This window comes from Hippoglossus stenolepis, chromosome 3, assembly GCF_022539355.2.
Source record: "Hippoglossus stenolepis isolate QCI-W04-F060 chromosome 3, HSTE1.2, whole genome shotgun sequence".
Classification (NCBI taxonomy): domain Eukaryota; kingdom Metazoa; phylum Chordata; class Actinopteri; order Pleuronectiformes; family Pleuronectidae; genus Hippoglossus; species Hippoglossus stenolepis.
The window spans coordinates 26,504,422-26,532,222 of NC_061485.1; the positions used below are offsets into that span (position 1 = coordinate 26,504,422).

The window sequence follows — 27,801 nt, forward strand, 5'->3', positions numbered from 1 at the left end:
TTTGTGCTTCCTCAGACACGACAGAATCACATTAGAGATATTTTCTCCTTTGTATTAAATTATAATTATTTTTATTAGTAGCATTAAATTAAAATTACATTTTACCCGCAATAGGAAATAGCCCTAATTGATATACAATCTTATATGATGATATATGTATATATGTATATATATAAAATTATACAATATATACAATTATTTTCATGTAGGTTTTTTGGTATTAATGTGTGACTTAGTTTTCTTCAGACCCAACAGCGACAGAAGGTGTTATTATGGAAACCAAATATCTCTGTGACATCACATGGAAACTTACTTGTTGTTAATTTCACAAGGCTTACGAGCATGTGACTAAGCACACATGGGAGAACATGTGTCTGAGTGTGTGTTCAGTGTGGGAGTTCATCACTGAGTGTTCACTGTGTCAGTGTCAGGGTGGAGGGAGCTGAGTAAACTGTGAAGTCATAGTGAGAGTGATCGGAAGTAAACTCCAGCCTCCCTGACTCTCGGCTCTCTGTGGACGAACGCTGCTCCCTGTGTGGGTTCTGGGACTGTGCTGTGGAAGTCAGCTGAGAAAACACACCCGAGGTTCTTTGTGCAGAGACCATGCTGCTTTGGTGAAAGCACTTCAAAATGTGTCTTTTTTTGTACAAAGACGATACCTGCAACACTTGCACCCTTCATACTACAGGTGGGGGATAAAATACAGTATATAATAATAGACGTAACTGTAAAATCAGGGTTTACAAAGTGTTACAAAGTGTACAGTGTGCATTCACACTGTCAAAAACAATTAATAAAAAGCAATAAGATATCAGCATAACGTTAAAGCAGTAATTGCAAATAAAAAGAATAGGAACAAGAATACAACATCACTTAAAAGCAAATAAATACAATAAAAAAGAATAAAAGCAATAAAACAAAAAATATATAAAAAGACAACGACAAAGGCAAGTCTGTAAAAATGGGCTTTCAGAAGTTCCAAAGCCGATGGGGCCTTATTGTAGAAGCCTGGTCACCTTTAGACCTAAGCATCGACTTTGAAAGAACCACAAGGGTAAAATCCTTCAAAAATCAATTCTGAATTGTACAGTTTATCTGTGGGATGACATAAGTACAACAAAATATGTCAAGTGATGTGAGTCCTTGTTAGTATGACAGTTATTATTCGTGTTAGGGCAACTGCTTCGTTCGAGTACCGGTTTGGCCCAGTTTTCATGTTCTCTGACAGTCTAAATTGACCATAGGTGGGAGTGTGAGTGTTTGTCTGTATATATGAATCCTACCATACGCTGGTGATTTGTCCAGGTTGTACCCTGCCTCTCGCCCAATTAGCTCCTCAAAGGATAAGTGGTCCCTTTGAGAAAACTGCTCATAGGCTACTTTCACCAACCTGGAAATCACATTTTAGAATCATCAATGCAATCAATGACAGTTGATGACATGAGAATATATGTGTTTTAAATTGGTGATCTTAAACTACCACAGATGAACAATCAGCCTGTTCATCTCTACAGAAAATAATGATATATACATATCTGTGTGTGAATGAATACAGTACCGCTCCTACAGGGTGGTAGGAGCTTGAGTTTGTCCTGAGCTTCAGTTTGATTTATGTGGCAATAAGCTGTTTTGCACGTGCGATACAGAAAAACAATGTCAATCGTTCTTGTTTTTCACAAGGTTCTCCAAACTCTGTGTTGTGTGGCTCAACTACAACATCACTTTGACTTGAGAGTCACCCAAGGAGGAAACTTGACCCTAATTTATCATTTATGGAATGAAATTAAACCGGAAAATGCCAAGCCCCCATGAGTATTCTCTCTGAGTGAGATTTAAAGGAGTTTGAGTCCACGCTACCCAGACCCCCTACCTCTCCTCGGACTTACAGAAGCTCTCACTCTGAGCTGCATGAAAAGAGAGAAGAGGACACCCCAGGGGATTGTGGGATTGAGAGATTGGAGAGGATAGCTTCTGGGGGAAGTGGTGTAAGGTACAAAAGTCAAAAGGACACGCAGAAGGAAAATGAAATTGGAAAAAACGAGGATCTAAAAAAAGGGATCTATCCACCATGGTGTGATTACAGGCTAACTGGCTCTTGTTTGTAATACTTTCCAGATGGGGTCCTACTTTGGCTACGCAGTGGCAGCCACCGACATCAACAACGACGGGTGAGTGAATGGAGAGACACAGATGGTGGCAAAAAAAGAAGCTGAAATGGGCGAGAGAGAGAAACTGGAGGAGTGAAGTGAGAGGTCACAGAAACATAGGTCAACACTGGGACTTTTTAGAACATTACCCAAACATGCTCTCTCACCCTACGTCACTCTGTAATGTGTCACGGAAATTTCCCCTCCTCGTGTGAAAATATTTTGCACTTTCATTCTGATAATAGTTTGTCTCTGTGTGAAGTTTCACTTCTCTAACTCTGGTGGAATCACACCCTGAGAACTTCGGTTTGGCTTTTAAATTTTCACTGTAGACCTTAAAATGACCTTTGCATGTAAATGAAGCAAAAAAAACTATATTTGATGTAAAAATGCTTTCCAGTAATTGTACTGAATATTCAATTCAATTCACTGTTATTTGTGGAGGGCCAAATCACCATATACATTATCTCAAGGCTCCTTACATAGTAAGTTCAAGACCTAACAAAATTAAAGAGAAACTCAACAGTTCAACTTTTAATACTGTCATTAACGTAGTATCAGTGAGTCAGAGGGACAGACATTTACACTTTCATTATTCTATTGTGATAGACATATTTCCCCTGAGGTGAGCACTGGGAGTTTAATATTATAAAAATAAAAACGTTTACATGTGGCAAAGGATGAAATACTAACACATGGGTACAGAGTTTTAATTTAGAAAATGCATACTTAATTGTGTCTTTAAGTATCCCTGTCGAAAGTAATTTAGACAGGGGGGCTCTATCTGACACAAAGGCTTTGCTAGTTTCAAAGTGACACCCCATTGTCATTTTCCCATCCATAGTGCACTTCGTTCAAATAGCAAATGCACTCTCACCCATTGGATTTAAAATGAGTTGTGACCAGGCTCATCGTTGGGACATTGTTATTGTGAGTCTGCTTTTGACCAGCAAAAGACTGGTCTGGAGTTAAGTATTTTGCAGTTATAGGGATAGTGATAGTAATATGCACCCAGACACCAGAAGTGCGTACACACACTGGGACATGCAGCACAAATGATGCATGGAAATTGACGAATTGAGGGAGAACACATAAACAGATACCTGTCTTCTGCAGAGCAGTGTTTTCTCTTAGACTTCTTGTTTGTTATAACAACAGTCTACAAAGGTGCAAGAGCACCTGCCCAGTAAAGGGAATGGGAGAAGGCTCTCTGATGGGTTTACCACCTACGATTTGCTTGCCTCCCCAGTCTGGATGACCTGGTGGTGGGAGCTCCTATGTTCATGCGGCGAGGGACCAATGGGCGTCTGGAGGAGCTGGGCAAGGTGTACGTGTACCTCCAGAAGGGCCCTTTGCTGCTGGAGCCAACCCAGTCCAACCTCATCGGCCCCCAGGCCTTCAGCCGGTTCGGCAGCTCCCTGGCTCCACTGGGGGATCTCAACCAAGATGGATTCAATGGTACTGGTGTCACATGCAGCATGAATTACAAGTTGGACAGCAGATGATTATTATTTTGTTTGCATATTTTGATATTTATTTATTTTTTCAAACTAAAACTTGATATTAAGGTCTCTGTGATACATTACACATTGATTCATATATTGAGTAGTCACAACATGTGGTTGGTTTAATTTGAGGTTGTAACGTTTTGGATAAAAAAAACATCATCTTCATCCTGGGTTGTAGGAAAGTATATATGATATTAAGTGTTAAGAAAAAATAATCTGTATTTGCAGCCCTGGTTAATAGTTTATTCTATAGCAAACTTTAGGTTACTTAAGGTAAAAAATGTAAAACATTTAGTTTATACTGTTGAACAGCAGGCAAAGCAAATTCTCACATTTGAGAAGTTTGAACTTGTAAATGTTTTACTGATCAAAATGGTCAATTAACTGAGTTATTATGAAAAGTCATGATTCAGCCAAGATTTACAAATGTATATTGTGCGGCAATTACTGTACATTGCTCTGTATGCAATCTACATTGATTGAATGCGCTCATTTTGCATGTTGCTGTTACCATCAGACATGGCCATTGGCTGTCCCTACGGAGGAGACGACCAGCAGGGATTGGTCCTCATTTATAACGGTCATGCTGGAGGATTGATGGACACGCCCACTCAGACTCTCTCTGGCCAATGGGCTTCCAGCTCTTTCCCAGCCAGTTTTGGCTTTTCTTTGCGCGGCAACAGAGACCTGGATCAAAATGGCTACCCAGGTACTGCAGGAAACCGTCCAGCAGCAGACCTCTCTCAGCACTCCATCTTCTTGTTGGCCAACTTCTTCTAACTCGCTTTCCCATGTTGCAGATCTGATTGTTGGTGCTTTTGGGGCAGATAAAGCAGTGCTTTACAGGTACGTTTCCACTCTGCAGTGTTAGGAGATATAAATAGACCCTCTACGTGTATTCTTATTTGTCCATGGTCTGTGTCTTCAATCAGGGCTCGACCAATAGTGAGCGCCAGCGCCTCTCTCACAGTGCAGCCGACCATGTTCAACCAGGAGGAGAAGACTTGTAGGCTGATCAATGAAACCACTGATGTGTCTTGGTAAAGTTCACTTGTATACTAACGAGATGATTATACAGTATTTGTGACTGCAGTGGAAACGTCTTTAATGGTTGAACAATAACCCCTAAGAGTTTCAGAGAGGGAAGAGGGAGCGCTCTGACAGAATAACAGAACATGGAAAGTCCTGCAAATGTTATGTAACTCACATCTTAGTTCAATTCCAGCTTTCTAAACTTTCCCTCTCGAGAATGTCAAATGACTTCATGTTCACCAGTTTCCTGTTCAGGCTGCTGCGCACTTCACTGTCAGTATTCTCAGAAGCAGTGAGTAAAAGGGAAAACACACCACTCTCTCAGTCTGGATGAAACTCTTTCCAAGTGCTCAGTTTAACCTTTGTTTTAAACGTGGAACCCTTTAAGACCACTTAAAGACCAAACTGCCTGACTTTCTAGCATCTGCCCAGGAAGTTGATACAAGGACGTCTTGTTTTTGTGTTTATTGGTGTTTCTGCTGCCTTGGAAACAGAAAAGGAGACGGAGGGAACAGAAAGGAGGAAGTGGGAGAAAGGTGGAGTCGCTCTATGGAAAGATGAAAAAGTGGAGAAAGTAGAACTGAGTAGTGAGCTTTGAAAAGGTTGGAAAAGGGTTGTAACTTGAAATGACTCAGATATTATTTGGCATCAGCACATCTCCATAAACAGCATGAGGCGTACCCTCGATTCATGTGAGCATTTGCACAACCACATTCATATTTATGTGTGTCTCTATTGATTTTCTGTAGCACTTGGTGCTTTAAAGTTGTAATCCTTGATATTTTCACTCCTTATTTGGTTTGGCGACACCCATGGTTACTGTGGTAAAAGCAAGTGTGGTCTAAAGAGCTATTTTCTCACAAAGAGCCACGGCTTTATACAACCGATCAGCCACAACTTTAAAACAGATAACTGGTGATCTTATTATAACTGTTCACTGGTAAATAAATTCCATATTATCGCTTTTGTCCTGATGCATTTTTCATGTAGGATCATGGTCGTGCAGAGTGCAGAGACAAACCCGCTGTGGCTTTTATCTGTGTTTCATCAGTTGAAAGTTTTTAACGTGAAGCAGTGGCAGTGATGTTCTGTACAATAGCTTTAGGGGAATTCTGGTATTTTTCATCCTGGGCACTATGTTTATAAAGGTAGGTGTGTATATAAATGTTACTTTTGGAATCAGTACAGCAGATTGCCTCCATCAGCAGCCGTGACATTATGGGGCAACTGCAACAGTCCGGGAAATGACCACCAATAAAAAGTTCATATTGTTCTTCTGGGTCTTGGCAACATTACATATCTCAACGAGAAATCTCACTCTCAACTGTACAGCAGCTTGTTGCCTTTCTCTCTCTCTCTCTCTCTCCTCGTTCACTCGGCGACAACCCAAGTCTCACAAGAGTTGAAAGTGAGTCTCACTCTCGAAGTTGTTGCAGGAAGACGGAGGTAGAAACGTAAGAGTTGGAGAGAAGAGTTTGGATTTTATAGAGACAAACTGACTTTTTCTTATGTGGACAATGAAAGCCTTTGACTTTGATGGTCGTCCCTACTTGTTTGAGCAGGAGTATATGGACGAAGAGCTCAAATTGAGGAGCAAACGAGGAGAGAGGGAGACTTCTCATTGAGGGAGACATGTGTAATGTTGCCAGACTCTTAGCAAAAACCCAGAATAACAGTGTGAGCATTTTATTGGCGAGAAAAATCTTACCGTGCACATTTGTGGACTGTCGCAATTGCCCCATAAGATTATATTGTAGACTGTTCAGACATGGTGTAAATGGAGTGATGAGGATGTGTGTGGATCCCGGATAGGAAATCTGAATCAGGAGCTGAAACGCCAGACTCAACTACAACATTGAAGAATCATGAATTTAAATCCTTTGAATGATCATTTCAGCCATTAACAGTAACAAAAATAGGATTTCATGAAAATCTTTATGCCTTATGATTGAAGCGCTCTGTGGACGTATGTGAAGTTTTTTTGTGTGTGTTTTTGTTCAACCTCCAGTGTCAGCATCACGTTCTGCCTGCTGGCTAAAGGAAGCACCTCCCCTCTCATCTAGGTGAGGCACACACACACACACACACACACACACACACACAAACACACACACAGATGGTCCCTATTACCTTGCTTTCTTTGTGTAGCCACAAGTATGCTGGACCTCACTGTGGTCAATTTGGCAGTTAAGATCAAGATAAAAGAACAATCATGTAAATACAGGGTAACTCCAGCAGTTTAGAAAAGTGTGTGTGTGTGTGTATTGTCTATGATGTCTGCATAGTTGTTGTCATGTGGGCTGCAGCAGTACCCTCACTGTGTTTTCTCTATACTGTGTGGAGAACAAATAGCATGCAAAAGTACTTTACCATAACAATATTTACCACCGTGTGTGTGTTTTATCAAGGCTTTGTGGTGGAGGTTCAGTTGGACAGTGTGAAACAAAACCAGAAGGAATCCACGAGGAGGACTCTGTTCCTGGACAGTCAGCAGCCCAGTCTGGTGAAGACCTTCAGCCTCACCAATGGAGAACCCTCCTGCCATGACTCCATGATCTATCTTAGGGTCAGTCCCAATATGTGTGTTTAAACATCAGTGTCAAACAGATTGGAAATTATCTAAGTATTTCATATCAGAGTTTTTATGCCCTGGCTGGAAGCGTTATGTTTTCTGGTTGAACATGGTATCTTATGTCTGCCTTTGGGAATTTCTTCATATTTTGATCAGTTGTCGCTTTGTCTCAAAGATGAATTGATTAGATTTCAGGGGTCAAGGGTCACAGTGACCTCATGTGAGTCTGGCCATTCGTCTGATAGCTCTTCAAACATTTCAGTTTGGACCAAAACCTGTTGCTGGCACCGAGCCTAAATACACTGACGTTAAGTTATTTGTATTGGGAATTGTACTTGTATGGGCACTGTTGCATCTTTTGTGCAGGCACAAACGCACAAATGTGCAGGAAATGTTACGCCTAGCTAGCAAACAGTCATGTAATCGACAAATGGACTCAAAATCTGCTTTGTAAATATTAAATGAAGAAGCTTATGGGTCATGGACACACACAAGGTGTTCTGGTGACAAACTGAATGCAAACCTACAAAAAAAATCACATGGCTACTTTTAAGGTTGGACCGTTTGTAAGGCTTAACTGTTTTTGCTTATCATACAGTTGTTTCCAGGTGAACGCCTGTCATCTTATAAACAACGACAATAAGTCCTACTTTTTTATCCTCAAAAGACGAGAGTAGCAACAAAAGAATACATAACTTTTGAACAAATTATGGTAGAGAGAATATTTAAATTGTGTCTGAATCGTGAGATTATCCACTTTCAAGAAACCCAAGAACCGAGTTGATTTACAACACGTGCAAACATGTGGTAAGGGAGCTGAAGCTAGCTGGCTCAGAGGAGGGGAAATTTCCCAGCACTATTAGTAGGCGTGTGTGGGTGTATTACTTGGCCTTTAGTGGTGCCACTGAACTTCCTATTCCTAACCCACAGCTGTGAGGAAAAGGTAGATTTCCACCAAAATTCAAATGGAGCTTCAATAGAGCAAAATACAATGATTCACATTGAAAAAAAAAGTTAGTTTGCAGAATTATGCAAAATCAATTCAACTGATTTGCATGAAGGTTTGTGGAGGGCGGGGCATAGCCCAAGGACGATGGGTGCATGATTTCATTTTTCACATTCTTTTCACATTGTTAGTGCGTTTTTCAACTTTTCTGTTAACTTCACTTAGAATAATTAATGGATATTGACTAAAAAAATCATGGTTAAGGGACTGGTATTTATGAGTGTGTGTAATTAGGTGCAGATCCAAATAAATATCCGGATCTCGTGAATTTAAATGTGGTTTCATAGTTCTCATTCCAGTGATGTTTACTGCCTCCACCCGAGGAGGGAAACAAAGACAGATCATTCACAAAAATTCAAGTATTGTGCGCTAACAGTTTCACAGTCCAGTCCTCTCAGGCTCTTTGTAGCCTGAACAAATGTTCTGCTTCTCCAGGCTCTGCTGGAGTCCTGCTGCTTTTCATTGATGTCTCCTAGTCATTGGCTGTTTTGCACCTGCAGCACCAGGTGAATGCAGTTAACTCTCCGCTGCAGAGCGAGGTTAAAGTCATTTCCTAATTGGCCGAGCTTGAAGTTTCTGTTTGAAGTGCCATTTGTGGGGAAACTGCTACAGTACCAATCTTCTCGTCACTCAGTGGTGACCTGATCAAAGTGAATGTCTGACTAACACGCTTAAGTCATATGTGTAGGTGTTCACTGTAAGAGCATAATGATCAGAGGAGTCTGTGCTCTGACAGGACGAGAGATGGTCTGAGTAGAAGCTGCCAAACATGCACTCACCTGTCAGTCCACACTTATGTGTCTTCACGTTTCTTTAGAGGGGCCACGTCATTGTGGGTGGTCAAATAGAATTCATGTCACATCACAGAAAACTAAAGCAGTTGGAATCGCCCATTTAAGCAAATAGTTTCAATAACATCTGCTTTAGATTTCATTCCGTGTGACTGTTTTTCTCGTACATTTGCAACAGGGTTTCTCAACAGTCTCCACTCAAAGACTGAAAATATCTACAGATTTATAATCATTATAATTATGGGTTGTTTGAAACCATCTTATACAATTGCACCTCACCTGAATTGTCAACATGTTCCAGGAAACAAAACAAAACATGAATCCATCTCTATGGCTTGTACGACAAAGCAAGTTCAACATAACCAGATATCTTCTGGTTATCTGGCTTCACTGAACCTAATGTCCAATTCTGTATAACCTGAATCATCAAGCTGGTTTTCAGCTGGCTCAGTTAACTCAGGGCTTCGCAGCTATGAGCACTTTCATGAAAAAAGAGGTTGATTTATACATGCAAGTAACATTATCATAACTGTGAATAAAGCACTGAATATGATACGAAACACAGAAACCTGCAGGTAAATTTGGTCACATCAAGCTGATTCAACAGATATATAAACAATATGATCACATGATCACAAAAAGAATCCCTACAAATAATAATAACAATAATATAGTAAGGACAAAATATAAACTGTATATAAGCAAAGGATTGTTTTAGTTTATTTCTGAGTATTGTTTCTTTTTTGTCTGGTGATTAACAAACTATTATAGACATGTGTTGATTTAAAAAAAGGTGTCAGACTGTTTGTGCTGCCAAAGCAGAGAGGAGAGAAGAGGACGTAGTTAATGTGTGATGAGGTCAATTAGACTGAAACATTTATAATCATGGTAAATCTTGGTCAATCTTATCATAAATGATGCAGCTATAGAGTAAAAGTATCAACACTGTTGGAAATTAAAGAAAAAGAGTGGGCACATGAAAGGTTTTGAAACACTAAAATATCTGTTGCTCTTTATTTGTCACTTTACTAAAAACAATATTTGTGTCATTAACATCAGTTTCTCAGACTTTGGCCTCTTTGTTGCAGGGTGAAGAGGAGTTTCGGGATAAACTCTCTCCCATTCATATCAGTCTCAACTTCAGTCTGGATCCTCAGGCTACAGTGGCCGAGCATGGCCTCAGACCAATCCTGGATTATCAGACAGAACAGCTCATAGAGCAGAAGGTAAGGATTATCTAATGACACACATTAACTCATGAAACCAGATAAAGGCCACGCAGTTCACCCAGTTACATCCAACTGCTACACAACCCACTGTGATATCCGCACCACAATAATTAAGATGAGAAGGTTTTACTATCTCTTGGTGTTTTAACATGTGTAACGTTAGCTGTTTGGTTGATTGAAGCTTTACCTCTTTGAAAAACAGTTTGTCATTGAAGTGCAATGCATCTTGGGATAGCTTGGTCCAGGGAGGATCCACCCGTTGGAGCCTTTGTTTCTCGGGGATGGAAGGACGCATTGTCAGCGGCATTTGAAATGGGACAGTGCAGTCACGCCACTGTGATGAAATCGGCTCCGGAATTGAGACACAGTTTATGACCTTCTCTAATAGGATCATAGAACAGAAGCCTCTATGCAGCCTGAGAGGCTAAGTCTGGTTCACAAATGGCCCACAGATGGTTGTTCAGAATCAAATAATGAAGCCACAGTATAACTCGAACGTAAGCCGGCCAAGACAGTACAAAGATTCTTTTAAGAGAAGTATCATTGATTATTAAACTGAATCATTAAATGTTAGTAGGAGAAAATGGATTTTTGAGAGCCTTATGTTGGATCAAAAACTAAATTTGCTATGACATATATTTCCATCGCTGTAGCAGTCGCTATTTAAGTGGATTAATAACTTAATTCTCAATAGAAATTCCTGGTTGCAGCTTTTCATATTTGAAGTTCTCCCACTTCCCTTCTTATACTGTTGGTCAAACAGAACAATACATTTACTCAGGGAAACTCATTTGCACTATATTCTGATATTTACACCATTTAAACAAGAAAATTGTTCGCAGTTTAGGTGATAATGCAAATAAGGCCTTACACATTTCAAGTTGATTAGGCTAACAGCACTTTATACACAAAGGATATTCTCAAATTTAAACATTTGAAAGTAATGTTGGTTGGCATTTACAGTGTATGCTGCTTGCACATAAATATTAAGGTTGAGAATTTTCCAAATGGAATTTCCACGCTGGACTGAAGCGCTGCTCTGTTTCAATTCTTCTTGGAAGATGAGATCCCCAAGGATATAGTGTATGTCTGTGTGGAGTTATGACGTGTATCTACATATCACATTACCACACCAAACAGCCAGACCACACCACTTAGATGGCCACACGCCTTGAATTTTGTGAACCAAACAGATGGTCACCACAATGATTACCAGAGGAGAGAGAGCAGAGAGAGCAGAGAAGCCACGGGGGAAGAGTTTCACTTAACTTCACCAAACAATGTAAAATCACGTACAAGTTGTTCTTATACACACAGTGGAGTTCTGAGCTATATTTGTCTAACTTCACTCTGCCCACCACTGCACTGTTTACATTCTGCATGCAGGACATTTATTTGAAAGGCAAAGACGGAGGTTACAGGCCGCCATTTTAAACCTGACATCAAATGTGAGAGCCCCTCTGTGATGCTGAAGCCCACATGGTTAGAGGCGGAGGGTCAGGCCTGATAGAGCAGGAGCTGATTACAGCACTGTTGGTGGGTTTTCATTTTGTTCTCGTTTCCGTTATGAAAAGCTGGGAGGTTTATGGAGCACTGGCGAGTCATGGCTCTGCAAAAACACAGAGGGCGGACTGACAGCTCCGTATGGGGCGGGGCTCAGCTCGCAGACATCTGGTTGTGGTTTGTTTATGTATTTTGTCGGTGGTCTCCTCACCAAAGCAAGAGCCAGAGCCGAAAAAAAACGTGCACATGTTTATGTGAGTGATATAAGGTTAAGTGAGTATGTGAGGTGGGTGTGTGAGTGTGTATGTCACGTGCTTGTAACTGGCTGTTTTTATGGAATCCTTGTTTTCATAAGAATCCTTATGTGAAAGGAATCAACAGAAACATGTTCTTGTATTCTGGATATAAGTAGGAGCAAAAACATTAATATTTTTAATTGATGAATATGGAGTTATGTTATTATTCGTACCTCCAGGAGGTCTGTTATTTGGAAGCATTACATTAAAACCAGCGGCTGGATTACCACAAAACTTGGAAGGATGCTGGATGGGTCAAGAAAGAACTCATTACATTTTGACGGCTGTGTCTGCACTGTGTGAGTGATGTGTGATAGAGAAAGTGCTGCACATAGTAGTAGCAGTAGTAGTAGTAGTAGTTTTACAATAATACCTATTATTATTGTTATTTGTACTACCTTTTGGAAGGAACTACAGTTCCCATGATACTTTGGGACATAATATTGCCATGGAATCAGTTGCTTTGTCTGTGTCTATTCATTATTCCCTTTAACTGACAATTGGCTCAGTAGTATCAAAGTTATTTATCATCATTAATAACATTGATAAAGTTGCAAAATCTAATGCTTTACTCCAGTATGCTCACAGTTTAGCATGTCCATTATTGTAAGTGACACCATAGTCAATCAAATTAATGAAACAAATCATTGTGACATTTGTGCCAATAGAACAAATTTGATTTCAGTTCTTGTGGTAGACATTTTCTGATATCATTCTGTTAATTTGGTCGAATACCTCCGCCCTGTTTGTTTGAATATTAAGGAGCAGATTTCCACGGAACTTGGTGGAAGAAAAGGACATTGGCCAAAAAAGAGCCCATTCAATTTTGGCACCGAGTATTATTTTTTTTATCATTGTAAGATAGAAGCCTTTAGTGGAGGCATGTGTTCCGTGCACCAATTGCCATTCTAGCTGAAGTGATTCAACTTTTTTAGAGAATGTATTGTAATATACAGAGAGGTGTTTTGTTATTTTGCCGAATTTTGTTGTTTCGCTGAAGTTGATAAAAAAACTATTCCCAGACGTTAATTGTGAACACTTAACATTTGATTCTTACTCTGGTAGTGTCCCACAGTCAGTGAACATAGTCTGTACATGCAGTGGAGTAGTCATTTGTCTACCAGGTATAATTACCATGTTTGTATTTTCATCGCTTCACGTCTTGGAGGTGGCCAAAAGGGCAACAGCTCGGTCTAATGGATGGAAACATGGCTCACGTGGATCAAATGTGTGGGAATATGGAGAGATGAAAGTGAAGAAGAGATCAAAAGTGGTTGGAAACAAAAGTGAAAGATAAGTTGGCAACCATCACTTCATCTTAGTGAGCCAGTCACCGAGCATGCGAGCTCATGTCTGCTCAGTGGGAAATGAGCGATGGAGTCCAGAGTGAATGTAAAACCAGGAACTTGAAGGAGGAATCTCCACGGAGACACTGTTAACCATTGCCAGGCTGATTCTTCGCTCTCTGTAGCATTCTTTTACGATCTAATGTTTCCCATATGTTGGAGAGACGGGGCCGCGCGGCAACAATGACAGTAGAGAACACAAAGGAGAAATGGTGGAGACAGAAAAGAGAGAGTAAAACAGAAGATTGAATGGATGCACTTGAAAAGATAATCTCATCGAAATCACATTTATCTTTCACCAAGTCGTCCATAAGAACTACGGTTTTCACTCTTTTTAATCGAGGCCTCTCCACAAAAACGAAACACTTGCTCAGACTGAATTCCTCATCCTTTCATCCTCCTCAACCTTCGCCATGTTTCTCTGTTCTTCTCTTTCTTCTCTCCCACATGTAAAACATGCATCACTTCTATCCCGCCAGTGTAAAGGGTCCTGCTTTTGTTACAAATATTGTTACAGTTTTTGTGCATAGATGGAGGATTATGTATAATCTATATCCAACTTTATCCTTTAATTAAATCATGAATCTAGTGTACTGGCTTCTGTAAACATCCTCTTCCTCCAAGGCTTTATTCTCTACGTACCTTCCGACTCTGTTCCCTGGGCACCTCTTTCTCTCTCTCTCTTTTAGCCCTAATATCCTTTCCTTGCTTCTCCCTCTTCCTCTTCTCCCCATTTATGCCTTTTCTTCTCTCTCTCTTAGGCCCAGATTCAACTGGACTGCGGAGAGGACAACATCTGTGTGCCCGACCTCAAACTGGCTGTAATTGGGTGAGAGGAAATCACCTTCACATACCTGAGTCCAAAAACACAACGTTAGACTTGCATATTTTCATTTGTTTTGCAGATCGCACAAAATACAATTTGAACATTGTTCGATAACATAGAAAAAAAGAATCATTCCACAAGAAACCATTGTCTATTACAACAATGTAATGATGAGCACGACAAATGATTTAAAAGACACAAAGAACATAGATGAATGAAAAGAAATATGTAAAGAAAGAATATAGAAAGAAAGAAAAAGAGTAAGACAGAAAGAAATAGAGAAATAGAGAAAAGGAGAAAGAAAGAAAGAAAGAAAGAAAGAAAGAAAGAAAGAAAGAAAGAAAGAAAGAAAGAACAAGAGTAAGAAAAAAAGACAAAGAGAAAAAGAGAAACAAACAAACAAACAAAAAGAAAGAAAAAAATAATCTTAAATATCTGAAGCTTCTATTTTGTCTCCCTGATCAAGAACTGTTTAATAGTAAATATAAAAGTTAAGGGCACATTCTCAGCCTTTTAGCATATTAAATTGTCTCAAAGGTGAAATGATGCAAAGCGAACCCAACTTTAAAAGCTGCAGTTCTGCTCAATGCTGATCTGCATAAAACAATACGTCTTATGGGACGTTTGTCTGATGCACTTTAAGTGATGCCTTGTATGTTTTTGATTACTGTGGAGGGAAAACAAGTACGAAGCACAGCTGATGAGCAGCAGTACACAACACTTATAGAGACCACACACAAAACCCTTTTTCAATGTGATTGGGATTCAGGCTTGTATTAACATAATTTGTTGGCAGAACAAGCTATAGCCTATACTAACATAAAGATCATATAGGTAATGTGTTAAGTCTTTTTCCGGCCACCCTATTGATATAAGTGACATCTCTGTGGTCTCCACCAACTCCTGAGCTAAATATGCGGCTCTTCAGTTGCAAAATGCTTCGATATGTTCTTCAGTTTTCTGCCAGCTTTGTCTGTCTGCTGTGTGGTGCTGGGCAGGAAGCAGCAGCTGAGTTGGAAACAGCTGCCTGAGAGCAGTGAGAGGAATCAGAACTGTCAAGCTGCAGTAAAGCAAAAACAATGAGCTGACATGATCCATAGAGCTATAGTGTTCTTAATTCACATGCCCGCACACACACACACGCACACACACACGCGCACACACACACACACACACACACACACACACACACACACACACACACACACACACACACACACACACACACACTCTAGTTTTGAGGACACTCAATCCATTCCCTGTACCCCCTTGGCCTAACATTTTACAACCCAGTGTTTTTTCCTGCTCTGACCAGAGTGAACGTCACAACCTGTTTAGTCTATGCAACAATATAGTTGTTTGTTTTTGTGCCTTGTCCTGAAGAAAACCCACAGGGGTTTGCAGAATTAATTTTAATCAGGTTTTTGTTTTATTTCATTTTATTTACCACAGATTAAATTTTTTTCATTTTTATTAATCTAATTTATACACTGACAATCTGTCTAGGGTGCACCCCACAATCCTTAAAGGATAAGCGGTATAGATAATGATAAAATAAAGGTTTGTTTTTAGTTTTATTCATAAATAACGAAAGTTACATAAGTAAAGTAAATGATGACTTTTTTAGAGAATGATGGGTGGGCCACAGTGCATTATGGGAGGAGATGCAGTCATCTCTGTCAGCATGCCTGGGTCTAACAAGGGAAGAGAAGCTCAGTCACCCTAACCTAAACCTTATGCTAACCCTGCAACCATGTCTTAACCCTCTTAACAGTCTTAACAGTCCTTTGTCCTCCGAAATGTCCTCACAAGAATGGAAAGTACACACACACCGCACGCACACGCACGCACTTACGCACGCACGCACGCACGCACGCACGCACGACACACACACACACACACACACACACACACACACACACACACACACACATTAGTTTTGTTAGGACTGAATGTAAACAAGTCTTTTTCTTACAAAAGACTTTAACTGAGTTTCCCCCTTAACTCATGGTTAATTTCCCTATGAGTTAACAAGCAATACTGGACAGAGAAGCTGCGTTTATCAGTGGATTTCAGGAAAAAAGAAAGAAGGAATCTCAGGAATTATATACAAAACAGAAACCGTATATAAAATGGACAAGTATACAAAGGAGTAAACACAATTCTGTGAATCAGAGAAAGACTCAAAGGATGAGATGCCATTCACAGCGCAGCTCATAACATGCAGTGGAGAACAGAGGAACGATTCCTGAGTCTTGGCACACTCACTTATTATCGTTGATTAATCATGTATCCCTGCTTGTGAATGGACGTGGGCCAAATGTTTGGCAACGCTTTGGTCCATTCACAAAGCGAACGCTCGCTCAGGCTCTGTCCTCCGAGCCAGCTCGCTCTGTTTTTTATTACATGCATGTGATTTCTCTTAGCTGAAGGAATACACTCAGGGCGAAAAAAGTTTCTCATGAAAAGTCAAAGAGCTGCGTTTGTAGCTGCCTCGGGACCAAATGATTCAGCACTTTCACTCAACAGAATTTAACCTCACTGACACACTATAAGATGCAGCGTTTTTCTCTAGCTCGCCAAGAATTTGCAAACAGTTGGATGTTTAACATTCTCAGCCATGAGGTCTGTCACTGGTGCTCTGGCTGTATCCTCTGGCTTCCATTACACTTTCATGAGCTTTATGATTCACTGCTACATATTCTCAACATGTGAAACTGTAGTTTCAGCTTCAGACGTGTCTGTTCCCATCATCTGTTCAGTGTTGGTGTATCAGCGTTGCTTCCTCCGCATTCGCTAAACTTTCCTGAGCCTAATTAAAATCATCTGGTGGTCGTCTCACCTAGCGAGGGGTCACCGTGTCCAGACTCGGAAGAAAGGGGGAGGGGAGGAGGAAATGGGGAATGAAAGAAGAACCCTGATTCCGACCCTCCACCAGACTCCTTTCTCCTCACGACGCTCAATAGAAACATGAATTTACTACCACAGAGTGTAGCTGCTGGGGGAGGGCTGCAACTGGAGAGTGTCGAGAGGATTTATCACTACGCTGAACGTGTGTTTGCATACAGGGGCGTCACTGTGAACATGCGGAATAAGGTGGGGGTCGGTTTCCTGAGACAAATCACAGTGATCAGATTTGGGTCATTTCCCAGGTCAGTCATGGACAGATATGCAGGGGAAAACGGCCCCTGGGGACAGCTGTCGAAAACAAGAGATGCATTGTCTGGAAAAGACTTCACGTCCCTGCTTTTCATTAGATTTCACAATCGCTGCTTCTGGGGCATTTTGGTTAAACGCTGCACCAACTCACTTAAAATGGACTCAGGAGCAGAGATGGCACAAAAACAATCTCTGTTTTTGGTCATTTTGATGGCCGTAGATAATTCATCTTTTCAACACTGACTGTAAAAAAGTCATGTTGAAATATCACCTCTTCTTAGATCTGTGTAGAAACTCTACAGCCATGCTAGTTTCTTTGTTTAGTTGCACTTAGGCATGTTGTTGGTTTGAGCCAAATGCTGCATCGCACTGACAATACTTACATGCTATTTTTAGCATTTATGTTTAACAGGTTAACTTAGTCTAGAGTGTTAATAATATTAATAATATTATTCATATAGCACCTTTCAAACACCAAAGAAAAAAAGCAAATTAGTGCAATGTCATTTAAAATCAAAAACAGAAAAGTATACGAAATCTAAACTCATAGACAAGAAACAATATAGTATAAAATCCAAAATGAAAGACTAATAATACAAAATAATTTAAAAGTATTGGCAAAAGACAAGGATAAAAGAAACACAATATCAACACTGATCATCAAATAATGATCGATACTTTTCTTAAATGATTAAAATCTAATCCAGCCTGTACTGACTCTGCTTCCTCTTAGGCACTTAGACACACACAGACTCACACAAACAGTGTTAATGTGTAAACTCAGACTGTAATACTGCCAAGAAAACAACAGGGGGGGGGGGGGCATGGTTAGTTGCATTATGAACACCCTGAAGTTGCGCAATCATGTTTTGGTTCAGCCATGTAATCCGAGCAACACAATCATCCAGTCAAGATTATATATTTTTGTTTAAAATGTTTATTATGTTAACATTTGCTAATCAGCACTGTACCCAAAGTACAACATCAGTTTCATATTGATTGGTATTTGGTCATAAAGGTTAGGACATATTAAAGATTTGATTTCTTTATGGCGCTATATGAAACTTAAAAGATCATCAAAGTCCTTACAATTAATACTGAGCTTTCATTCTAATCGTTCAAGAGACTTTCATTGAAAAGCACAAATATGAACCTCATGGTCCTAGAGGTGAAACCAGGGGATCACTCAAGTCAGTATGATTCATCCTCTTTTATGTTACTAATGTTACTTTCGTGTTACTCTTTATAATTATTTAATTTGATTACATTTGTGCACAATTCAAATACCCCTGGATAATAGGATAATGAGTGTTGCACAAAGACTCAACCCGACACTGTGTTTGAAACAAACCATCCATAAGACCCACCTGAACATCTTTTTCAGTAGCTTTAACACTGCAGGGGCCATTGTTTTCGTATTAAAGGCGGATCATGATCATTGCTTTTGGAGATGAATCCACAAGAGAATTATTTCTGAACACTGTTTACCTCAGGACATGTGTCTTTCAGCTGCTGCAGTAGTCACTTGTTTTCAGTAACAGAAGCTCTCAGTGTACCTCCTACTCAGGTCCAAACAGCAGACAGGCTATATTAGTGACAAGCTGGTGACGTACCAGAGCATTTAGTTCCTGAAAAGATTTAATATGTACGAATTAAAGGAGACTTTGTTTGCGGGTAAATATACTGCCCCCAAGTGGCACAAAACAAACCCAACATAAACAAAAACTAATGTTACGTAATAGGGAGGACGGTAATATGTTGATACATGACAGGATATTTCTGTTTGTGGTCTTCTTTAAGACTTCATTCATTTATAAAATGATAATAATAATCTATATTACATTGATCAAAGTATTTAACAATTAAAACTACTGCTATTTTTTATATTTGATTTAAGAATTTTAAACTTGATACATTTATTTGATACTTTATTAAAGAAAAAGTGAACATTTAGATGAAAACACAGTGATGATGTTGTGTTTCTCCTCTTCCAGTGACAGAACAGAGGTTTACCTGGGCGATGAAAACTCCCTATGTCTGATCTTCAATGCCAGGAACGAGGGAGAGGGAGGGGCGTACGAGGCTGAGCTGTATGTGGTACTCCCCCAAGAGGCCGACTACAGCGGGATAGCACGCAACAATGTGGTGAGGGGGGGGGTGGGCGGCCGTCACTGTACTCGCCAAGGCATTTTGTTGTGTGTATGAATAGTTTGGTATTAGGTAAATAGTCTGTATTTTATAGAGCACTTTTCTAGTCTTGAACAGTACAGTTTTAGTATTCAGAAATACACACAATCAAACTATCTATGTACAGAATTAATACCGTTAAATATTAATATAGTCTCAGTTGCCATTATATTATTATTATTCTCTAATTAAGGCCCATGTAACTCAAAGCTCAAAGTTAATATCAGAAGTTAAGAGATGATAATATTTGATGTTTCTGTGTCATTTCCAGAGCTTGACTCAGCTGACGTGCAGCTATGAGGCAGAGAATCAGACCCGATATCTCGTCTGTGATCTGGGAAACCCCATGAAGCCTGGTAGCAGTGTAAGAGCCAACTAAGCCCACAGTAATATGAAATCAAGTTAAAGTGCTCTCTCATGTATCCATTGATAAACAAGCAAACTTAAAATGTTTTCATTTTGACCTGTTACGATACACAAAACCTCGATCTGACTCTAATGTAAAATGAATATTGCCTGTTTCTATAAGCAGTGGTATAATAGAGGCCCGGATAACTATTTATTTATCTGTTCATGGTGAGAAAAAAATGTATGGTGCCTTAAAGAATAAAAATAAAAAAATCTGCTGAAAAGTGTGCAGGGAATATAGAAAAGTATTACATTTGTTTATCATAGTTTTTAATCGTGTTCCAGAGAATAATTGTTTCTTTTATCTGTCGTCTATTTCCTAGATCCGAGCCGGCCTTCGGTTTACTGTGCCCAGACTGAAGGACACTCACAGTCCAGTTCAGTTTGAGCTCCAAATACGTAGGTAGGTCACAGCTACAATTGATTTTATTTTCATTTTTTCTTGTGTTCAATTAACGTTTGCTATCCTGTTTTGTCAGATGATATAAAATATCGGTGAAACGCTTTTTGTCTCTTTGTGGTTTGTTGTAGTAAAAATGTAAATAACTCTGAGAGTGACGTGGTGCTTTACGAGCTGGAGGTGGCCGCGGTGGCCGACGTCATTCTGCAGGGGTGAGGCATTACTGTTACTGTTATAATCATTATAATCACTGTGATTGCTGCCAGGACGACTCCTAAACTCCATGTTTGTGCGTGTCACAGTGTTTCTCGGCCAGACAAATTCATCTTTCCACCTCCCAACTGGACCATTCGTCAGACTCTGAGGGAGGAGCAGGACATCGGCCCTGAGCTTCAGCAGGTCTATGAGGTCAGCAGTGATTTCTGTCAAACCTTACGTGTTGAGATTTGTACAATTCTTACTTCTGTCTCTTGTCTCTTTGTTTTCAATGATGATTTAAATGAACTGCAGGTGCAGATTTACTGGATTATTCAGAGACACTGGGATGGATTGTCAGAAAGGGGGGAGAGTATTTGTAGTAAGGTAGTCTAACTTTTTTGTAGTGCAGGGGAGGATCTTTATTTCTCTTTTATTGTAATCGTAATCCACGATCAGCTGCCACCACGATCACAATCCACGATCATAATAAAAGAATATACTCTAAGTAGTTGATAGAAAATAGCAGATTTGTCTTCACATAACCTCCATCAGACAAGGATTGATGTGCCATTTATGTGTCTTAAGCAGGTTAAAGCAGAAACAGCATCTTGCGTCAAACTGTGCCTCTCTTTCAGCTGGTGAATAATGGTCCCAGTGTGGTGAGCCACTCTACGTTAGAGGTGAGATGTCCTCTGAGGACTCCCGGCCACGAGCTGCTCTACCCTGTGGAGGTGGTGACCGAGGGGCCGCTCAGCTGCTCCTCCAGAACAACCATCAATGCACTGAAACTCAAGGTGAGGAAACACACACACAGCATCGTTGGCATGGGTGAGGCCTCGCTCTATTCCTGTCCCGGGAAATCTGATTGTGTCTATTACTGAATCCGTCAATGTCTTCATGTGTGCAGCTCCAGCCTCCAGCAGCAGTGAGTCCCACGTCACTGAAACCCAACAGTGAGCACCGCATCCGGAGGAGGGAGGTGTACAGTGATCCTCTGGCTGAACAAGGAAACCTGGTGAGACAATGTGGAATAGGTAGAAGTTATATGCAGGGACACACTGTATACACACTACATTTCTGTTGACTACATTAAACAAACACTTGACTGATTTCTCATTACGCTCCTGGAAGACAGTTTCAAAAGCATAGAAATCAATGCAGAAGAGATTCAGTATTCTGAACAGTCTTCCTCGTCAAAACCTAGCACCTAGATTACCCGCAATGCAACTTGATTGGTGATAGTTCAGTCAGGTATGTCATGCTAATGGTGCTTTTATACAACTTTTTTCTCAGATGTTTTAGTCCTACCTAAGACTTAACATTTCCCCTTTTATTTAACCACGTATTATCTTTATTGTAACATTAAAAGAGATTCAATTGATTTCAATGTCATATCTGTGTGTCCAGACCTGGCTGTGTTCAGTACAGCAGAAATACTGTCAGAAATCTAGTAGCTTAGTTTATAGTCTATATATACAAAGGCATTAGGAGCCTCAGTATCAAGGTCCCACCGATACTCACGCTCAACCAATCGCGAGTCAGTCTCAGCTGTCAGTCACGACATTTTTAGAGCAAATAATTGAAACCAAATCCTTCAGAAAAAGTGAACATACATCATTGTGATCAGAACTATATAAAATGACAGAAAATGTCTTTATTGAATTTATTTGGTTGTTTACTTTGACTTTGACTTTGGCTCCTGTCCCATTCAATAACAATGGAGATGGGTTTGTGACATGTACTGCATCCAGCCACCAGGGGGCGATCAAGACGTATTGTCACCGCTTTTGGGGAGCAGTCATGTCATTTGTTTGTATACAGACTATGGCCTCGCTCTGTCAACTGCAAAAAAAGGGATATTCTCTTCTGATGTGAAGGAGTGTAGAGAGAGAAAATAAGAAACTCTGTTTGGATTTACTGTTTCTTTCTTAACCCCTGAGAACATTTGTTCCTCATCAAATTGTGTAACAGTCGACCCCATGCATTTTCCAAAGACCCCAGGAAGTGTTTGTTTTCCTCCTTGACTCAGCATGTGGAGGGAATCATGGTGATGCAAGTCTGTTCAGTCCAAACACACCACAACAGAGGCTCTTAAATAAAGTCACTGCTTCTTGTGTTGACTGTTCGATCCCCCTGGGTTTCTGTGTGTGTGGTGAGTGGGCGTGCACGCTTCATGTTGCACATTTAAACTAAAGTAGTCCAGTAAGGCCGTAGGGAGGAGGCCGCTCTGCCCACTTTAAATCCTAATGAGATTCTTTCTTTCAGCGGAGGAAATGATAATAGATATAATGAGCTCTGGTAAACATCTCTGCTGGTTGTCCTAATTGTTCCTGAGATGAAATCAATTAGGTTTGTGATCTATTGTGCTGCTTTGGTGCAGCTCGCCACTGACTGATGTCACTGACAGCTAATTTCTTATGGTATTCAGATGAACCGGATTTAAATTGGAAAATCCAACCACATGAAGATGTTTCATCACACTTGTTTGTAAGTTGGACAATAATGTAAGAGGTGAAAATATTTTTTTACCAGAACTAACTGAATTCAACTCAATTTATTGTGTATTATAGAATGATTTTTCATTGAATTCTCAAGTCTACTGGGCTAAAGAAATGTTGAAAACGTATAATACACATTTGTTTCTTTGAAACAGCTGCGCCTGGAGTATTGAGAGTATGTGTGTGTGTGTGTGTGTGTGTGTGTGTGTGTGTGTGTGTGTCGTGTGTGTGTGTGTGTGTGTGTGTGTGGTTGGAATATTTCTTTGGACAGTATCTCCAGATGATTAACATTTGGAGCTGATTGGTCGGGTGGGGGTGTGAGGGACGACACTCAGCAAGTTGAGAACTGTACACTTGTTGAGTGAAAGTGCACAAGTGAAAGTAGTATCTACCGAGTATGCTTAGTCCTGCTTTCCTGCTGAAGATTACAAATCGGCCATCCTAAATAACTAATGTCCACATTTCTGATAAGTAGAATGAATGAACAATAACCCAATGATGAAAACAGCTCATATCCACCATGACTGGCGGAGAGACTAAAAATAGTTCCAACTCCGGTTTGGACTCTTGGTCTATGCTGACAAAAATGTAAAGAGGGAATGAAAACACTACCTCGGGTTCTGTCTATGTAACGTTTCTTTTAATAGTGAAGATCTGGTATGGCTTTTTCCCTTCAAATTTGTATAGTGGTTTCAAATCGATACTTTGCAGGCAGTGAACTGGCTGTCCTTTACACCCCCCTCCTTTATTTTGGATTTGTAGTTCAGATCATCCAAACTTCAAATCTTTTATGAGCCTCTGCAGAACAGCATTTCTAAGCAAAGTGTCCAGCGAGAGCAAAAGTAGATTTTTAACAGTATGAAAATATCTGGAAAAACAAAGTCCAAAATATCACTCTAATAGAATAATATGCAATGACATAACGTAGACAAATCCTACTGTTTATAGTTTATAAGTAGAACATAGAAACATTAGAAACAATAGAGCATGTGTTATGTCTTTGAAAATGAATTCATTAGATATTTTTTGGTACACATGGGTATTAATTCACATCATAGCCTTGTTCTAAAAACTCGACCACACATATTACACATGCCCCAAGTTTCTTTCTGCTGCTGACTTTCTGGAAGGAAGCCACCTGAAATTCTGAAAACCACAGTGCACCCTGGGAATTTTTTTGGCCCAACATAGAGGCCAAAAAAGGTTGTCTCTCTCGACTAACAGCCAAAGATGCGTAGGTCAGTCAGTTTTCAGTAAAACATTTTTTAATAGGTTTTACTCTATTGCGTGTATTTGTGGTTGTGTGGGTGTGTGTGTGTGCCCTTGTACAGCTATCTTTGTGAGGACCAGTTTTCGTCGACAACCTACGAAGTGAGGACATTTTGGGAAAGTGAGGACCTTTTGCCTGGTCCTCACTTTGCGACCCTGTGACCACCCTTTAATGGACTGTTTGGGAGACTTAGTTTTAGGATTAGGATTAGGGTTAGGATTAGAATTAGAATTAGGTTAAGGGCTAGGGTTAGGGTTAGGCATTTAGTTTGGATGGTTAGGTTTAGGGTAAGGGGCTAGGGAATGCTTTATGCCAATTAGTGTCCTCACTAAGACAGCTGTACAAACGTGTGTGTGATTACTGCAGAAGAATATGAACCCTGTCCCATCACTAATGAGGAGAAACAAGCTCTAATGCCACATTGTCTGTGTTTGTGTCTGTCCCTGCTCAGACCTGCTCGACAGTGGAGTGCTGGCATCTGCAGTGTGACGCTGGGCTGCTGGAGAGAGGAGCCAGTGTTATCCTGACTGTACGCTCCAGACTCTGGGCTGAAACCTTCATCGAGGTGAGACTACACAGCTCAATCTGCTCTGCACTGATGGCCACACGTACACTGTTAGTACAGGAAGCTCTGAACTCAAAAGGAAGATCTAGACTGATGGGAAAACCAACAACATCTGTTGTTATACTGCCCTCTGTTGGCGGTCAGCAAACCAGCAGTTACAGATGGTGTGTCCCATCCCAAAAAATATTATTATTGATATATCAATATTCTGACAAAATAAATTGACTATTTATATAGTGATTTTCCAGTCTTATTAAGCACTAACAAGTCCCATTCACATGTTCATACAGCACATCTATGCACAGTGCTTTTTGTATCACATTCGCATACTGGTGGCACATTCATCAGGGGCAATTTGGGCTTTAGAATTTTGCCCAAAGACACTAATACTGCTCAGTAGAACATTTGATGTTGTTTGAAAATTATTACAAATTATTCAGACCTTTTTTGGGGGCAGGGGTATACATTGTTTTCCAATCTGCTCAATCAGCTCTATAAAGCTAAAGTAAATGTAAAAAATGGAATTAGTTTAAACAGTTTGATCACAAACCAGAGTTTCTTCCTGCTGCTAACGTCCTGGAAGGAAGCCCCCCGATTCATTCTGAAAACCACAGACACATTCATGCAGCACGTCTATGCACTGTTCTTTTTCCATCACTTTCATACACTGTTGGCACAGTCATCAGGGACAATTTGGGGTTGTTGTATCTTGTCCATGGACACTTCAGAATACGGACTGGGAGATTGAACCATCGACCCTCTTGTTCATGGACAACCCTCTCTACCTCCTGAGTCACATCTGCCCATTAAATATATGATACAAAATATCAGCTATCATCAGCTGTGAGACACCGACGCCTCTTTAAAACTTGTCCTACTGTGCTCTGCTTGTCCACAGAGGTCTTATAAGCAGTATATTCTGGAGTGCTCTGTTCACTACAAAGTGGAAAGGATGCCTTATTCTATTCTTCCAAAATCCAAGCCATCAGGATCCAAAAAGGTAACAAAACCTGATCTTTTCACTTGATTTTACAATTTCACAAACCTTGTAAACTTGTTTGCATGTGAATAGGTATGCGGAGGCTCATTTCAGTACTGTGGTTCCTGTTGTTCAGGTGGTGACGGCCGTGATGTGGAACAAGCCGGACAGTATATTCTCTGTTCCAGTGTGGATCATCATCCTGGCTGTGTTCGCTGGGCTGCTGTTACTCTCCCTGCTCATATATCTACTGTACAAGGTAATAAACTCAAGAATAGCAGTACGAATACTCTCACAATATAAAATAACTGGCATGTGGTAAAACTTACTCTTCAGGTATTTCGTGAATAAGGTGATGTGCCTGTAGTGACAAAAATACAAACTATCAAACTATAAATCAATAATCCTGCTCTCTGAAAGACAACAGTCTTGAATAAAGAAAAAAAACACAAACACATGTTGCAGGTAGTGAGTCCATGCATTTGCACTTTGACTTTGACACTGTGACAAACACATACAGTCTGCCACACTGAAATCAGCTTCTTCTGTTATAACCCAGCCGTGCTCAGAAATGACTGTCGACTTTAGCAAAATAACAAACCATAGAGGAACCTTCATGAAAGTAAAACCTTTAAAAGAGACGGGGAATATTAACCTTTAAAAATATTTCCTCCTCCAGAATTTGTCAGATTGATGTGCATCTCCCTCTGTTTCCCTCCAGATGGGCTTCTTTAAAAGGTCAGATCCGTACGGTACGACCATGGAGAAGGCCCAGCTCAAACCCCAGGCGTCCTCTGAAGCTTAGATCCAAGACGGATCCTCCCCTGCAGCTGCTCCAAGGAACTGGAATCACCGTCGCATTCCCAAACAAAGAAGGATAAGCAGGCAACCCATTTAATGAAGGGATATCATGGGAGTTGTATCACTGGAATACAAACTGTCTGGTGCTGCACTAATGACTACAAGGGTGACGCAGTTGAATATGCACTGCTCTTTTGGGAGCGAGATTTATGAAGCTTCTGGAGAAAAAGAAAACAATACCGACTATCTCCATCACCAATCCCTGTGGAAAAATTTTACTTTGGAAAATCCTCCTCAAATACAGGAAAACAAATGCACCTCCAACAAAGGCACTAACGCTACAGAATTCCTTTAACCGGAAAAAATTGTATTGGAAGCCACGTTTGCAGCCCAAGTGTTAAATATCTTTTGAAATTCCTGCTTTTGTACAATGTATACACCACTTGTTATTTATGGCCCAGTGTTTTTCCTGTTGATTGTTGAGTGTTGTACTGTAATGTCTGAGGGACAATCCTGGTGAAACTGCGATGTTTTACTTGAATCATTCCTCTCCCATATTGGGAGGTATTTTGTTTGTTGTAATGTAATGTAATGTATTCATTGTGTTATGATCTGTTGGTGTGGTGGCCCAGAATAAAGCCTAATTTTGTATACCCATCCAAAAAACCTTGATTCTATGGGCAGTGGGTAGTGACCTCGAAGACTGAGATAAAAAAGATTACAATTTTCTAAATTCAGGTTTAGAGTCTTTGAAACTGGGTTTATAAAAAAGACCTGGAGTGGAATTAAAAAATAAACATTTTCCAATCTCAGATTTAGCATTTCTCAACTCTAGCAAAGTTATTTAATGCCTCATTACTTCCCTCTTTACGTGGCATATGTTACTACCACTGTACATGCACGTCTTCTGATGCATTCAAGAGATATCAGAGGTTTCAAGTTTTCACTTATCTCTTGTGTCCCGATGGCACGATGAAGCACGATGAAGATGATACATTCAAGTGAAGTAATGATGAGAGCATGTTTTGGAGCTGAGGGATCTCTGCTTATAAACCACATCTTAACATGAATGAACTGCTT

General features: G+C 40.2%; 1 protein-coding gene across 1 annotated transcript in view; it reads left to right on the forward strand.

Moving 5' to 3' along the window:
* LOC118104946 (integrin alpha-5) overlaps nt 1–27,387 on the forward strand; it is a 43,828-nt gene extending 16,441 nt beyond the window's left edge. Inside the window, 21 exon segments of the mRNA XM_035152269.2 lie at nt 2,116–2,168; nt 3,397–3,605; nt 4,173–4,364; nt 4,456–4,501; nt 4,588–4,695; nt 6,696–6,727; nt 6,730–6,750; nt 7,096–7,253; nt 10,145–10,282; nt 14,192–14,259; nt 19,410–19,560; nt 19,874–19,966; nt 20,334–20,413; nt 20,542–20,622; nt 20,713–20,818; nt 21,244–21,402; nt 21,516–21,623; nt 24,828–24,941; nt 25,840–25,941; nt 26,057–26,179; nt 26,642–27,387. Coding sequence (XP_035008160.2) covers nt 2,116–2,168; nt 3,397–3,605; nt 4,173–4,364; nt 4,456–4,501; nt 4,588–4,695; nt 6,696–6,727; nt 6,730–6,750; nt 7,096–7,253; nt 10,145–10,282; nt 14,192–14,259; nt 19,410–19,560; nt 19,874–19,966; nt 20,334–20,413; nt 20,542–20,622; nt 20,713–20,818; nt 21,244–21,402; nt 21,516–21,623; nt 24,828–24,941; nt 25,840–25,941; nt 26,057–26,179; nt 26,642–26,725 — 2,226 coding nt within the window. The 3' untranslated portion in view covers nt 26,726–27,387.
* The last annotated feature ends 414 nt before the right edge of the window (nt 27,388–27,801 follow it).